This window comes from Archocentrus centrarchus, chromosome 7, assembly GCF_007364275.1.
Source record: "Archocentrus centrarchus isolate MPI-CPG fArcCen1 chromosome 7, fArcCen1, whole genome shotgun sequence".
NCBI lineage: Eukaryota > Metazoa > Chordata > Actinopteri > Cichliformes > Cichlidae > Archocentrus > Archocentrus centrarchus.
This window is the reverse complement of record NC_044352.1, coordinates 6,261,045-6,273,161: the sequence shown is the minus strand read 5'-3', so window position 1 is coordinate 6,273,161 and position 12,117 is coordinate 6,261,045. Positions and strand designations below refer to the sequence as shown.

At 42.3% G+C, this 12,117-nt stretch overlaps 2 protein-coding genes across 3 annotated transcripts in view; one reads left to right on the top strand and one right to left on the bottom strand.

Moving 5' to 3' along the window:
• Window positions 1–4,139: 4,139 nt before the first annotated feature.
• igfbp6b (insulin-like growth factor binding protein 6b) lies at window positions 4,140–8,403 on the bottom strand. Its single transcript, XM_030733566.1, has 4 exons — window positions 7,823–8,403; window positions 6,923–6,957; window positions 6,027–6,146; window positions 4,140–5,674 (listed from the first exon to the last, which is right to left on the bottom strand). Exons 1-4 carry the CDS (start codon window positions 8,157–8,159, stop codon window positions 5,561–5,563), a joined length of 606 nt encoding a protein of 201 aa, XP_030589426.1. The 5' UTR covers window positions 8,160–8,403; the 3' UTR covers window positions 4,140–5,560.
• Window positions 8,404–10,857: 2,454 nt separating this feature from the next.
• spryd3 (SPRY domain containing 3) overlaps window positions 10,858–12,117 on the top strand; it is a 77,170-nt gene continuing 75,910 nt past the window's right edge. The window contains exon 1 of one of the 2 annotated variants that reach the window (XM_030734834.1): window positions 10,858–10,929. The gene's annotated coding sequence lies outside the window, so the exon portion shown is untranslated. Of the gene's footprint in view, window positions 10,965–12,117 lie in introns of both variants that reach the window. The other variant, XM_030734835.1, reaches the window with a different exon arrangement.

Here is a 12,117-nt window from a genome sequence, read left to right as displayed (position 1 = left end):
ACTGCAGCAAATTGATATTGTAGTTCGACAAAGCTGCTGGACCTGTGGGACCAAATCTGTGCAGGAGTGTCTCTTGAATATGGGCTAAAATCCTGGACTACTGGATCCTATTTTCTATTCAACAACTGGACAACTCCTGCCTGATGAAACATCCGCGTGATTCAAACTCCAAACCTGGCATCTGTGACACAAATGTGTTTTTAAAAAAAGCTAAAAGCTGACCCAACCCTGACCGCATCACTAAAATCCATGAGTGAAGCAGTTACAGGGTTATACAAACATGAAAAGAATTAACAGTTTCCAGCAACTTCAGCTTAAATTTATGATTTGGTTTAATTCAAAACCAGAGAACTGAGTTGACTTTTGATTCAAATATAGAAGTAGGACGCAACATTTATGTAATTTCTACGAAGGATCACGTCGTTTGCTCCTTCGTTTTTCTCCAAGACCTTCAATTCATATTATGTATTTATAAAGATTGGATATTCTATGCCGTTACCTTGGAAACAGGCATGTATCTGGTCCCTGAGTGGAGAAGCAGAAGAAAATTATCCTTTATGTGCCTACTAATGGCTTAAAAGCAGCATGACTCTAATGTGCTCTAATGTGTGATTTCTGTTTCACTGCTGGCGGCTGGTTAGTGTGACTGCAGAGGGGATTCTCAGAAAATGGATGTAAGCACAAAGCCTTAAATCCAAGAACTAAACAGCGCCATGCTCGCATGCAGGTAATGATTCAGAGAAACCCTCGTGATTAGACAAATTAGAAAGTTCAGAATGATTTTGCAGCAGTGCCCAGAAAAATGAGACTTTGGTGTTTTTGTCTGATTTGTTACACTTTACTGTTCCCATTTTGGCATAAGAATTTATGGCCATGAAGCACATACTTTATTTAAGCTTCTCATGAGTTGTTCTGAAAATGCTGATTGGATTGTGTTTTAATTTTTAAATGGGGCCTGTATCCCTGAGATCAAGATGGAGCGTATAAGCTGCTTTGGCCCCTTCAAGAGCTTTTCCTGCAGAGATCCACTAGGAGTTGTAACTCTATAATATAGCTAGGATAATTTTTTTCCTGTTTCTATGTATTCAAATCATATCAATAGAAGCTTATACAGCATTATACATCATCTTCTCTAATGGTTTTAGGATTTTTGGATCCAAGTGTCTTATTATATCAGATTTTATGTTTTAGCAGTGGATTCAGTGGATGTAATGTTTTGCTCATAGGCTGTTAATTAAAGACGGAATAACTTCCAGGTCTGATGGTGAAGCCAGTGCAGCTCAGGTGTCTTTCTAATATCCAGCGCAGGGTGACTTGTCTGTTTGCAAAAGCACTCCTGGTTGTACAGAAGTCTAATGAGTCATCAGCTCCCTTGTTCTGCGCCCTCAGTAAAAACTTTCCTGATAACTTTATGGGCTCTGTCTCTAGTTTCAGGTCACACTGACTGAAACATGGTGTTCTTTTTTGTAAATTGTTGTCACGAATAGAGTCAGAGTGGAGGAGGAACCAGGGTATTCTCATTGGCAATGAGGGTGCACTGGGGTCAGTCCACCCTTCGTTCATCAAAACATCTTAAAGTCGGTTTTGAGTGAAATGTCTCAAACAAATCTAGGTTGAGACGCAATTAAACCACAACAGGTGTGGTAGATGTTCTGAGCCAAATCCATACTATATCAACTGTTTTTATTAAATTAGTAAATACAAATACTTTTTGGCAGTTTATGTAGTGATGCTGTGCTCTTTTTCTACTCATCATTCTCATAATGTCAGGTCTGTTTCCTGTTTAGTATTTGTGGATTTTCCCTGTCTGGTTTTTCCCAGGTCTTCTCTTTCTGTGTTTATCCTCCAATGTTCACTGGTCTCTGGTTTTGAATCATTTTATCTTTGTGTATAGTATTTGTGGTTTCATCACTTCCTGTTTTACGTTGAAGGTTCGGCATTGTTTGTATCCTCTGGTACTTTTACTTCCACGTCCTCCCCTGATTCCCTGATTCCTTCTCACTTGTGTTAACTGTCTTCCATTGTGTCCTGTTCCTTACCTACATCCAGTTACCCATTAGTCCTCAGTGTGTATATATACACTCACTGGACACTTTATCACATATACCTTACTAGTACTGGGCTGGGTCCCTTTTTGCCTTCAGAACTGCCTTAATTCTTCATGGCAGAAATTCAAAAATGTGCTGTTAACATTCCTCAGAGATTTTGGTCCAGATTGACAAGATAGCATCTCACAGTTGCTGCAGATTTCTTGGCTGCACATCCATGATGTGAATCTCCTGTTTCACCACATCCCAAAGGTGCTCTATTAGATTCAGAGCTGGTGAATGTGTCATGTTCAAGAAACCAGTCTGAGATGATTTGAGCTTCGTGACATGGTTCGTTATCCTGCTGGAAACATCTGTGGTCATAAAGGGATGGAAATGATCAGCAACATTACTCACACATGCTGTGGTGTTTCAATGATGCTCAGTTAGTACTGAAGGGCCAAAAGTGTGGCAAGAAAAAATATCTCCCTAACCATCACACCACCACCAGCAGCCTGAACCACTGATACAAGACTGGATGGATCCATGCTTTCATGATGTATATGCCAAGGTGGAATCTTACCATCCGAATGCTGCAGCAAAAATGGAGACTCATCAGAGCAGGCAACATTTTTCCAGTTTTCTGTTGTCCAGTTTTGGTGAACCTTTCTGAACTGTAGCCTCGAATTTCTCTTCTTAGCTGACAGGAGTGGCACCGCGGGCTGTTGCCCATCCACTTCAGGGTTCAACATGTTGTGCGTTTCTCATGCGTATCTGCGTACCTTGGTTGTAAAGAGTGGTTATTTGAGTTGCTGTTGCCTTCCTGTCAGCTCGAAGCAGTCTGGCCATTTTCCTCTGACCTCTCTCATCAACGATCCAGAGAACTGCCGCTCACTGGATATTTTCTCTTTTTCAGACCACTCTCTGTAAACCCTAGAGATGGTTGTGTGGGAAAATCCCAGCAGATCAGTATTTCTGAAATACTCAGACAGCCTGTCTGGCACCAACAACCATGTCATGTTCAAAGTCACTTAAATCATCTGTCTTCTTCATTCTGATGCTCAGTTTGAATTTCAGCAGGTCATCTTGACTACATCTACATGCCTAAAGGCACTGAGTTTGTGCCACTTGATTGGCTGATTAGCCATTTCTGTTAATGAGCAAGTGTACTTAATAAAGTCTTGATATAATGTACATAATGCTAGCTGTAGATATTACTAATTAACAAATGTTAGAGTCCTGACACACTGAACATGTTGACCATGCTCGCCTTTACTGATATTTAGGCCCAATTCAGTGAAAACAGCAGTATCACAAAACTGTAGTTTTGCATTTAAATATTACACATAAAAAACACGCAGCACGGTGGCGTGGTGGTTAATACTACTGCCTCACAGCTAGAATGACATCTAGAAGGAAGGCCTCGGTTCGATTCCACCTTGGAGTTTGTGTGTTCTCCCCGTGTCTGTGTGGGTTTCCTCCCACAGTCCAAAGACATGCAGTTACTGGGGTTAGGTTAATTGGTCACTCTAAATTGCCCATAGGTGTGAATGGTTGCCTGTCTCTCTGTGTTGGCCCTGCGACAGGCTGGCAACCTGTACAGGGTGTACCCTGCCTCTCGCCCTGTGTCAGCTGGGATAGGCTCCAGCCATAAGCGGAAGAGAATGAATGGATGCATTTAAAATATCCAGTACTGTCCATGTATAGCTTATAGCACATACTGTGTATTATTACTTATTATAGAGTATGACTTTGTTTTTTAATAAAGAAGAAGCGCTAAGTTTTGCAAATGATGACTCAAGTTACTGCAATGTAGTAACTGTAGGCAAGAGTACAATATTTTAACAATAATTTCATATTAAGTGCAGCAGAACTCACATTACAGTACAGTGCTTTAGTCAGTGTAGCTACATCCTTTTTAATTACTTAAATGTTTGTCCTCATTTTGAATATTTGGACCTGAAAAAAAAAAGATCTCATGTCTTTTTGTTTGTTTTTTTTACTTGGTCACTGCTCTGGATCATTCAAATTCCTCTCAAATGACACATTTGACAAAAGAAACACACTCAGCACCAGTTATATTAATATATGTTTTATTCTTCTCTATTTTTATTGTCATTATGTTTTATTTTCATATTTGCAAATCTTACAGGTCCTCTGTGCATGGACCTTTCATCACGGCACACACATTGGCACAACAAGATTGGTCAGAAATAGATAAATTCTAATCACACTTTAATAGCACACAATTTTCATGACTTTTGCAAGGACTCGGGAAAGATATACTATAACAATAACAAATTTGATCAATTTTTTTCCTATGCTGAAATCAGAATTTTTTTTTAAGTAGCCTGTGCCAAAATAAAACACAATAGTAACGTGGACATTCTTAAATTCTCAAATGAACAAAGCATAAATAAACAAAAAGGAAAATTAAAAACATGAGATGTAACCAGAAGATGTACAGCAGTTGAATAGAGCTCTGATGAATGTGATGAGTTTTGCCATAAAAGTGCCTCTAAAGCACAACACTTCCCCTAACATGAAATAAAATAATCTCTGTCTTTAAATAAGAAACTGCTGACAATATAAAAATACATGGCATTGTACTGTAGTTCATTAAATAAACCAACAATTCATATATAAAATATTATATTGACGTGTATAAAAATATGCCTTACAACTTTTTGAAAAGGGTAACAGCCGTAAGCATTTTGTCTGCCACTTCAGAACACACAGTCGACCACAAAAATCTAACATATGTACAAACAATCAACCAATAAGCAGTCAGAACACCATTTTGACAAAGAAAATGAACAGAAGCTTCCAGGATCATATTCGTATGACTTTTTTTTTTTTTTCTCTCTGACTTGACATATATATAAGATACTGTGAGATTCAAGCAGTACTTGATGGAAATACTCAAAAATAAATTAATAGAAAAGAAATATTCTGTCAATTATAAGTATGTTGATATCAGTGTATCTTTGGAGAGAGGGAGAGAGGACGGTGAGGGAGACACATTTTTTTTTTCAAACGTTTGTGTCACATCACCTGCGTAACAGTATTTCAGCCCACTGAGATCAGAACAAACACAGGCAGTGTCAGCTATCCTAAAGTGAAAAGGGAAAATAAAAATCTACCAGAAAGCCAGGACAAGAGCCAGGGAATATAGAGATCATTCGGAATAATACCGCTTGGATCACTGAGGCAGTTTGCGGAGCAATAATGTGAACATGCAGCATGCCAACCACACGACGCAGAGGACATTGCTGCAACTGTTGAACATTCAGGCAGATGTTACTGTTGCTACTGCTGGACTGTGAGTCTGAGTGTGTGTCTTGCTTATAGAGAGGACAATAACTGGTGTGTATTTTCCATAGGAAGTGGTTTATCCCTGCTACCTCCTGTCCAGGCAGTGTCTAGCACAAGCTAAAGCCACCCCCCTCTCCCTGTGCTCCTGCTCCTCCACCACCTCCTCCTCCTCCTTCTCCACCTCCTCCAGGCTGAGAGCAATCAGACAGACACATCCCTCACTCGCCATCGCATGGTATGGTACCATCTTCGCTGGCACGTGAAGGCACGGGCGTGCCGAGCTCGTCTACACACCAGCAGTGGCCACGCTGCATGCCCTTGGAGGAGCGGCACTGTGTGAAATTAAAGGAAAGAGAGGGAGATTTTGAAAGGGAAAGAGGGCAGAGATAGAGGGTAGGAAAGGTGGCGAGAGAGGCAGAGAGAGAAAATGATATGTCATCATAGCGCAGTAGTGATTCTCTGAGCCCACAGCTGAGAGGCTCAGAGAGAGGTGTCAGTTATTCTCAGCCCCTGTGGTCACAGACTAATCTCTGGATGCACCGAACAGAAAGCTGCAGTGGAGTGCAGCTCTGACACATGTACAGTAACACCAAGTCAGTGCAGCAATGACACATTTTTCCATCACATAAGCTCAACAAAGTTCCACTATCATGCTTCACGAGGACTCTACCGATAATACTCTACCTGCTTTTTCCTGTAGAAGCCACGAGTGTCACAGTTGGGTATATAGATGTCGCGGTCAGACTGGAAGATTGTCAGCTCGAGACCCCTCAGGACACTATTGAGCAGCTTGCGACAGGGTGCCTGAAAACAGCAACGCAGAGTGTGACTTCAAACACCGCCAGAGGCAAGCAGAGAGAACCTGCCTTCATATGAAGAGTGGCAGTGGCAAGCTGCTATCCCCCCCCCCTCAGGTGATTGTGTTGGCAGAAATCCTCTTTGCAGAACACATGTGATGTGAATCACCACGGATTAGCCACAGTGATGCAGCAATACAGCCAGAAGCAGAGAAAATGTACATTTGTATATATAGATCAGATGTCACATATTGCATATCATTATATAACCATATTGTTATACAATGCTTTTGCTTTTCAGGTCACTGAATGGTTTGAAGTGACTCTGCGTTTTTTGTGTGACTTTGAGAAATTGAACTATGCCATCATGACCATTTAGGTGACTATTGTATTCTACTTATAGCATCCATATTGGCTCAAATGCCACACATGAAACCGGCTCACTAAGTGAAAAATCTGTAGCGGCAGCGGCCGGCTTGAAACTTTCCTGATTCACATCATGCTCAATTAGTTCTGCCGCATAGCAGCACACACATCATGCACCATAATGCATGGCTTCAGAGCAGTGTGTGTGTGTGTGTGTGTGTGTGTGTGTGTGTGTGTGTACATGCCACTGCAACACCCCAAACGGCAGAGGATCTAATGGGAAGAACTGTGTAGATGCAGCTCAACGTACAGCCATTTAGATCACATATAGGGTTACAAATGATGATGTTTAATCATTTAGGTAAGGATGCATTAGCTTATCTCATTAAAGACTCTGTAATAAGAGGATGAACTTACTTTTTCAATGTCACCACTGTGTGAAGGATGTGGACCTGAGAGGAAATGAGATGCCGGTATGAGAACGTTAAAGCATCAAACCCATTAAAGAGCACCCACTGTCAGATTATACAGTATATGCTTAAGATAATACACTCACACTTTGTTGTATAGCCTTGCTTCTTTTAGCATCATATATCAATAAACCTTCACTAAGAAGACATCTATGTGTGGCTGGCCATTTAATGAGAGACCTCATTTCCATCAGTATATCTCCTTTTCAGACAGTTAATCGCAGTATCTCACTTTGAACAGTAGATGGAGATAAATGCAATAAAAAGCAGCTTGATCAGGATGTAGGTGACACTGTGACAGTTTTCACATTCATTCTAAATTCTCTACAGAGAGGCCGGCTTGTTGGACAGATCATTGTCATGCACCCTGTCATTGAAATGGATGATAACTACTACACTTAATGCATCAGCATCTTCACCTTTACACCTGTGCAGAACCCCAAAACTGAAGGAAAGCTCACTCACGGTGCAGTTTGCAATTCTGAAATGTGTTTGTGGTGATTTTCCACTGTAAAGGCAACTGACATTTTCTTCAACAGTCACTCCAGTGGTGCTGCGGAGCAGATGCCAGAGGTCTGCAAATTCATTAGTGGTGCACAAAATGCAACCGGGCTTAAATGTCACACACTAATTGTCCCTTCTTTTGCTGGTAAGTGACACAGCATCACATGCGGTTTATAGCAATATTAGGGGGAGGCACACTGTATGTACACTAATGTGTGGTGGCTGTCACCATGTATCCCTTTTAAATCGAGCCTATCTGCACTTGCCATACATGCCCATTTGCATCCGTAGATGCATACCTATGTGATTTCATGCACGTACATGTGTAAATACAGTATCTTACCTGTGGGGTGGGGCCTCTCGGTTGGGCTAGTCTTGCTGTACTTGGCGCAAATGCCCCTTCCCTGCAACAGAGCCTGGAGGGGGCTGTGCTCCCTTGGTGGGGGAACACAGCGGAGCCCCTTGGCACAGGTCAGGGTGTACACACCACAGGGTTCTCCTTGGGCCAGCACTGATGTGCTGCCGGCAGCATTATGGTCCCTGGGGGGCCGACCTGCCCCCAGTGGATCCCTGCAGGAAGGACAGACCTTGAAGGGGCCCAAGCGGTTTGCCCCGGTCCATGATCCGCAGTGAGCAATGAGCAACAACACAACGGTTGTTAAGTTAGAAAGGATAGGCATTTTCTGTCCAGGTCTCAGGTTCTCCACACTGTCACTCTCTGTCAGTTAAATGTAGCTGATGCTATTTCTGGATGTATATTTCTCTCTCTCTCTCTCTCACTCACTCTCTCTCTTTCCCTTTCTCTCCTCTTTCCTCAGTCTTCCTCCCGTTTCTATACAGTAGCTCTCCTTGGTGCTTTGCTGGTTGAGAGTCCCCTGCAGTGCCAGAGGAGACAAATGGAGATCGTGAGAAACACGGCAAAGCACCAGCTTTTAAAGATCTGAAAGGCGGTGATAGAGAGAGAGAGAGTGAGAGAGAGAGAGCACAGTTATGACACCTTTAGGGGCTGGGACTCAGGGAGAGAGAGAGAGAGAGAGAGAGAGAGAGAGAGAGAGAGAGAGAGAGAGAGGGAGGTGGCAGAGAGGGAGAGAGCAAGTGGGGGGTGGATTATGTTCCTTTCAGAAATTATCAAAATCTCCCCACCCTTTCCTGGTATATACGAACACATTCATCTAGTCCTTCTTCTTCCACTTATGTTCAACATTACCCATGCATAAACAGCAGAAGTCACGTTCAGCCATTTGCACTTTCTTTCCAATGTCAGAGACCTTTCTGGAATAATATTTGCCATGGTAACAAATACAAATGTATAGTATGTGCTTCCATCAGTGTTGCTGCCACTGCATTGCCATTTGCCATGACAAATGCACAGCTGTGTGTTCTCCCCTGCTCGAATTCTTTTTGAGGTTATGACAGAATATCTCCTGTGCAAACATGTTTCACACCTGTAATACCCCCTCTTTCTGTCACACATGTCAAAGTTTACAGAATGAGCTGGATTTAGAAGAAATCCATCAAGAAATCCAGTGTGCTCATACACTGATGTAAGTTTACTCCACGTAGCAACTGTGTGCATCAGCCTAATCACTGCCGGGTCGGATATTGCATTACGTCTAATCCACTCTTTCATAAGCTGATCAACCTCTAGATTACATTTCAGCAGCTATCACATATTAAATGGCAGTTGGGGCTTGTGCTTGCCAGGTGTTTGACTTAGAAGTGTAATCATCTGGATAATTAGGGGAAGGAGAAGAAGGACAAACGTAAAAGACCAAACTGAATTATGTTCCACTCAGTAAGGATTTTCTGCAGCTACTGATCCTTCAGCTCTTCTTCTCAGTACACAACTCTACTCTGACATGATAAAACTGACATATCTGCACAGTTCTGTTAAATATGGATGAATGCAAATTGTTCAGTGTATCTAAATGTCTTGTTTTCCTCAAGGCTGATGCAAAAAGTACCTTTGCAGTTACTGTACTGTACTGAGATAGTTAAGTGGCTAGTTCAGCTCTCTAATTCTTAGTAAAATCTGCACTTTTGTGCGCAGTCATCTAGTGAGAAAAAAACATTTGAGCTTTGGCAGCAAGTCTGTTTTGTTTTTGCCACTCTTGTCACTTATGCCCAACTATCCCTGCAACTCACTGCAGGATTACAACATCACTGGTAGAGGTTGACCTAATATTGATCGAGTCTGCCAAAATAACTGTTACCCATCAGGGTTGAACACAGGAACTCTCTGGATGGCCATTCGGCAGATCCTTTGGGTGCTGTGAGTTACAGGGTTGGGACATCCATCGATTTGGCTTGTTCTGGCACATTGTTTGGATGTTTGATCAGACTGGGGGAGGCTGGCAACTTAACAATGCAACACCTTAGGCCCTTTATTGTGTTCCTCTTAGGTTTTGTAATGTGAAGAGAGCTTTGTCCTGCTGGGGGAGGCTGCTGCCGTCAGGGAGTGCTGTTTCTCAAACAATGTTTATGCATAATAATAATCAAGGTTATAACTTCACCTTGCCTTTTAGTGCTCTGTATACAGATGTAAAAACAAACAAACAAGGCATTAACAGAATGATGATATTAAGCGAACAATGCTGAGGGGTAACGGCATCTCTCACTACCTTTGAACCAACTTTGAAAATAGTGCCTGACCTTAAGACATTTAGTTTTAAAAACGTGTGCCTGGCTCCTGCAGCAGCAGCTCAGACTGTGCAGAGCACACAGACAGACATACCCACCGGCCTGTACTGGCTGGAATTCAGGGCTACGTGAGGCCAATTTCAGCCTCGCCATCAGCAGCCTGCTGTTCTGATTAATCTTGGCAAGGAGGGCAGAAATCACCTGCCGTCTTGTGTTCCCATCAGCTTGTGAGCTGCAGCACTTCTAGTCCTTTTCCACACATCAGGAGAATGTTCCAAGACATTTGCCAGACCGACGGGGGCTCTGTTTTCCACAGTGCCCTGGATTATTCATTTTTCCTCCTTCAGGCAGGCTCAACACAATTTCTTCCCTCACTTGATTCCTCCAAAAAGTTCAGGTCTGTCCCAGCTGGCTCAGAAAGTGTCTCTCTCTGCTGCCACTTCTTCCACACAAACCCTGTGGTAGGGAGTGGGACATATCCCCCTTGGACCCTTCCTGAGGGACCCAAACTGCCTAATTCATATTTATAGTAATATTTAAGTTTGGGATAATGAAATAGAAGAACAGAACAGAAGTGAAGTTTACAGAGTGTAAACTGTGTGATGAGGGACTCATAAATATAATGAATTGTGCCAAAGACAAGCCGCTATATACATCTCGGAGACGGGATTGGCCGAGTGGCTTCTCACCACCTCTCAAAGCTCACTGCAATTGGCCCGTTTAGCGAAAGGGGTGTGACGTCACTGGGAAGCGCCGTTCCCAAAGTTTGCACAACTGTGTCGCTGATGGATGGATAGCTGATGGACGAAAGTGAGTTTCTGCCTCATTTACCGCCTAGATAGCAGGTTAGCAAATGAGTTATCGGAAATGACGGCTATATTGACGCAAAACGGCGCTCTCCGGCTTCAAGGGACAGCCTCTCGTTGTTTTCTGTGCTTTCCGGCGAAGCGTAAAGAGGCTATCGCAGTAGCCGCTAATGACGCTAACCTGCGTTTAGCTTCCTGGCTAAATTCAAACGCTTTTCCTCCTTCTCCGTCTGGTGAGCTGATGTGTGTTATTTTGAAGGCTTGTTTAATCGTTTCTAACCTGTAACCTTCGGCTGACAGGACAGAAGTTACCTGTTTGACCGTCAGTTCAACTTAAATCTGGCTTCGTCGTTAGCGCCGCAGCTGGTTGACAGATGTAAACATCGGCACGCCCCCTTCTCACGAGCGTGGCGGCGAAAGCTTTACGTTTTTATTTTGGATTTTTAGCTTATCTTATTTATCCTGTGGAGTCACTGGAAACATGCATTTAATGCGTTATAACTACTGTTTATGCTGACTACCTTTCAGCGTTGTGGTGCCTGTTTCTTTGTGCAGATACATGTTTAATAGCTCATTAAATGGTTATAGAGAGTAGATGATAAATCCGGATGATGTATGTAAATATTGAGTTTGATTGACTGCCGGTTTAATAATGTTAAGTGGATACAGTGCTGTACAAAAGTATTAAGGGGGAAAAGCTATCCAAACCTACCTGGCTCTGTGTGAAGAAGGAGGTTAGAGGTCAGATGTGACATATTTTAAATCTTTATACATATGTTGACAGTACACAATGCAGCTGTAAGAATCATAGTTTCTAAGTTATAAGGCTTTTTTTGTCAACTTTCAACCAATAAATCATGAAATTGTCCTTGAAGACCTTGGTGGATGCGAGGCAAATTTGACTGGGTTTTAATATAACCTCACTCTACACCCCTACAAAGTTTTGTCAGAATTTATTTGAAACTTTTTGAGCTATTGTGTTTACAGACTGAACGACATGTATGCAAACATTATGAATAACATAACCTCCTTGGTGCAGATGATGAAGGTTTTGGAGTGGCCTAGTCAAAGTCTGAACTTAAATCCAATGGAGATGCTTTGCTGTGACCTTAAACAGGCCGTTAAGTTACTTTTTCACATTGGGCCAGGTAGATTTTAAATCGTCATTTAAAAATTACATTTTGTATTTACT

Coding starts and splice junctions, on each gene's coding strand:
- igfbp6b (XM_030733566.1), bottom strand. CDS start 8,159: ATGCCTATCCTTTCTAACTTAACAACCGTTGTGTTGTTGCTCATTGCT. Junction 6,958..7,822: donor CGAGAGGCCCCACCCCACAG/GTAAGATACTGT, acceptor ATTTCCTCTCAG/GTCCACATCCTTCACACAGT. Junction 5,675..6,026: donor GCTTCTACAGGAAAAAGCAG/GTAGAGTATTAT, acceptor AATTTCACACAG/TGCCGCTCCTCCAAGGGCAT.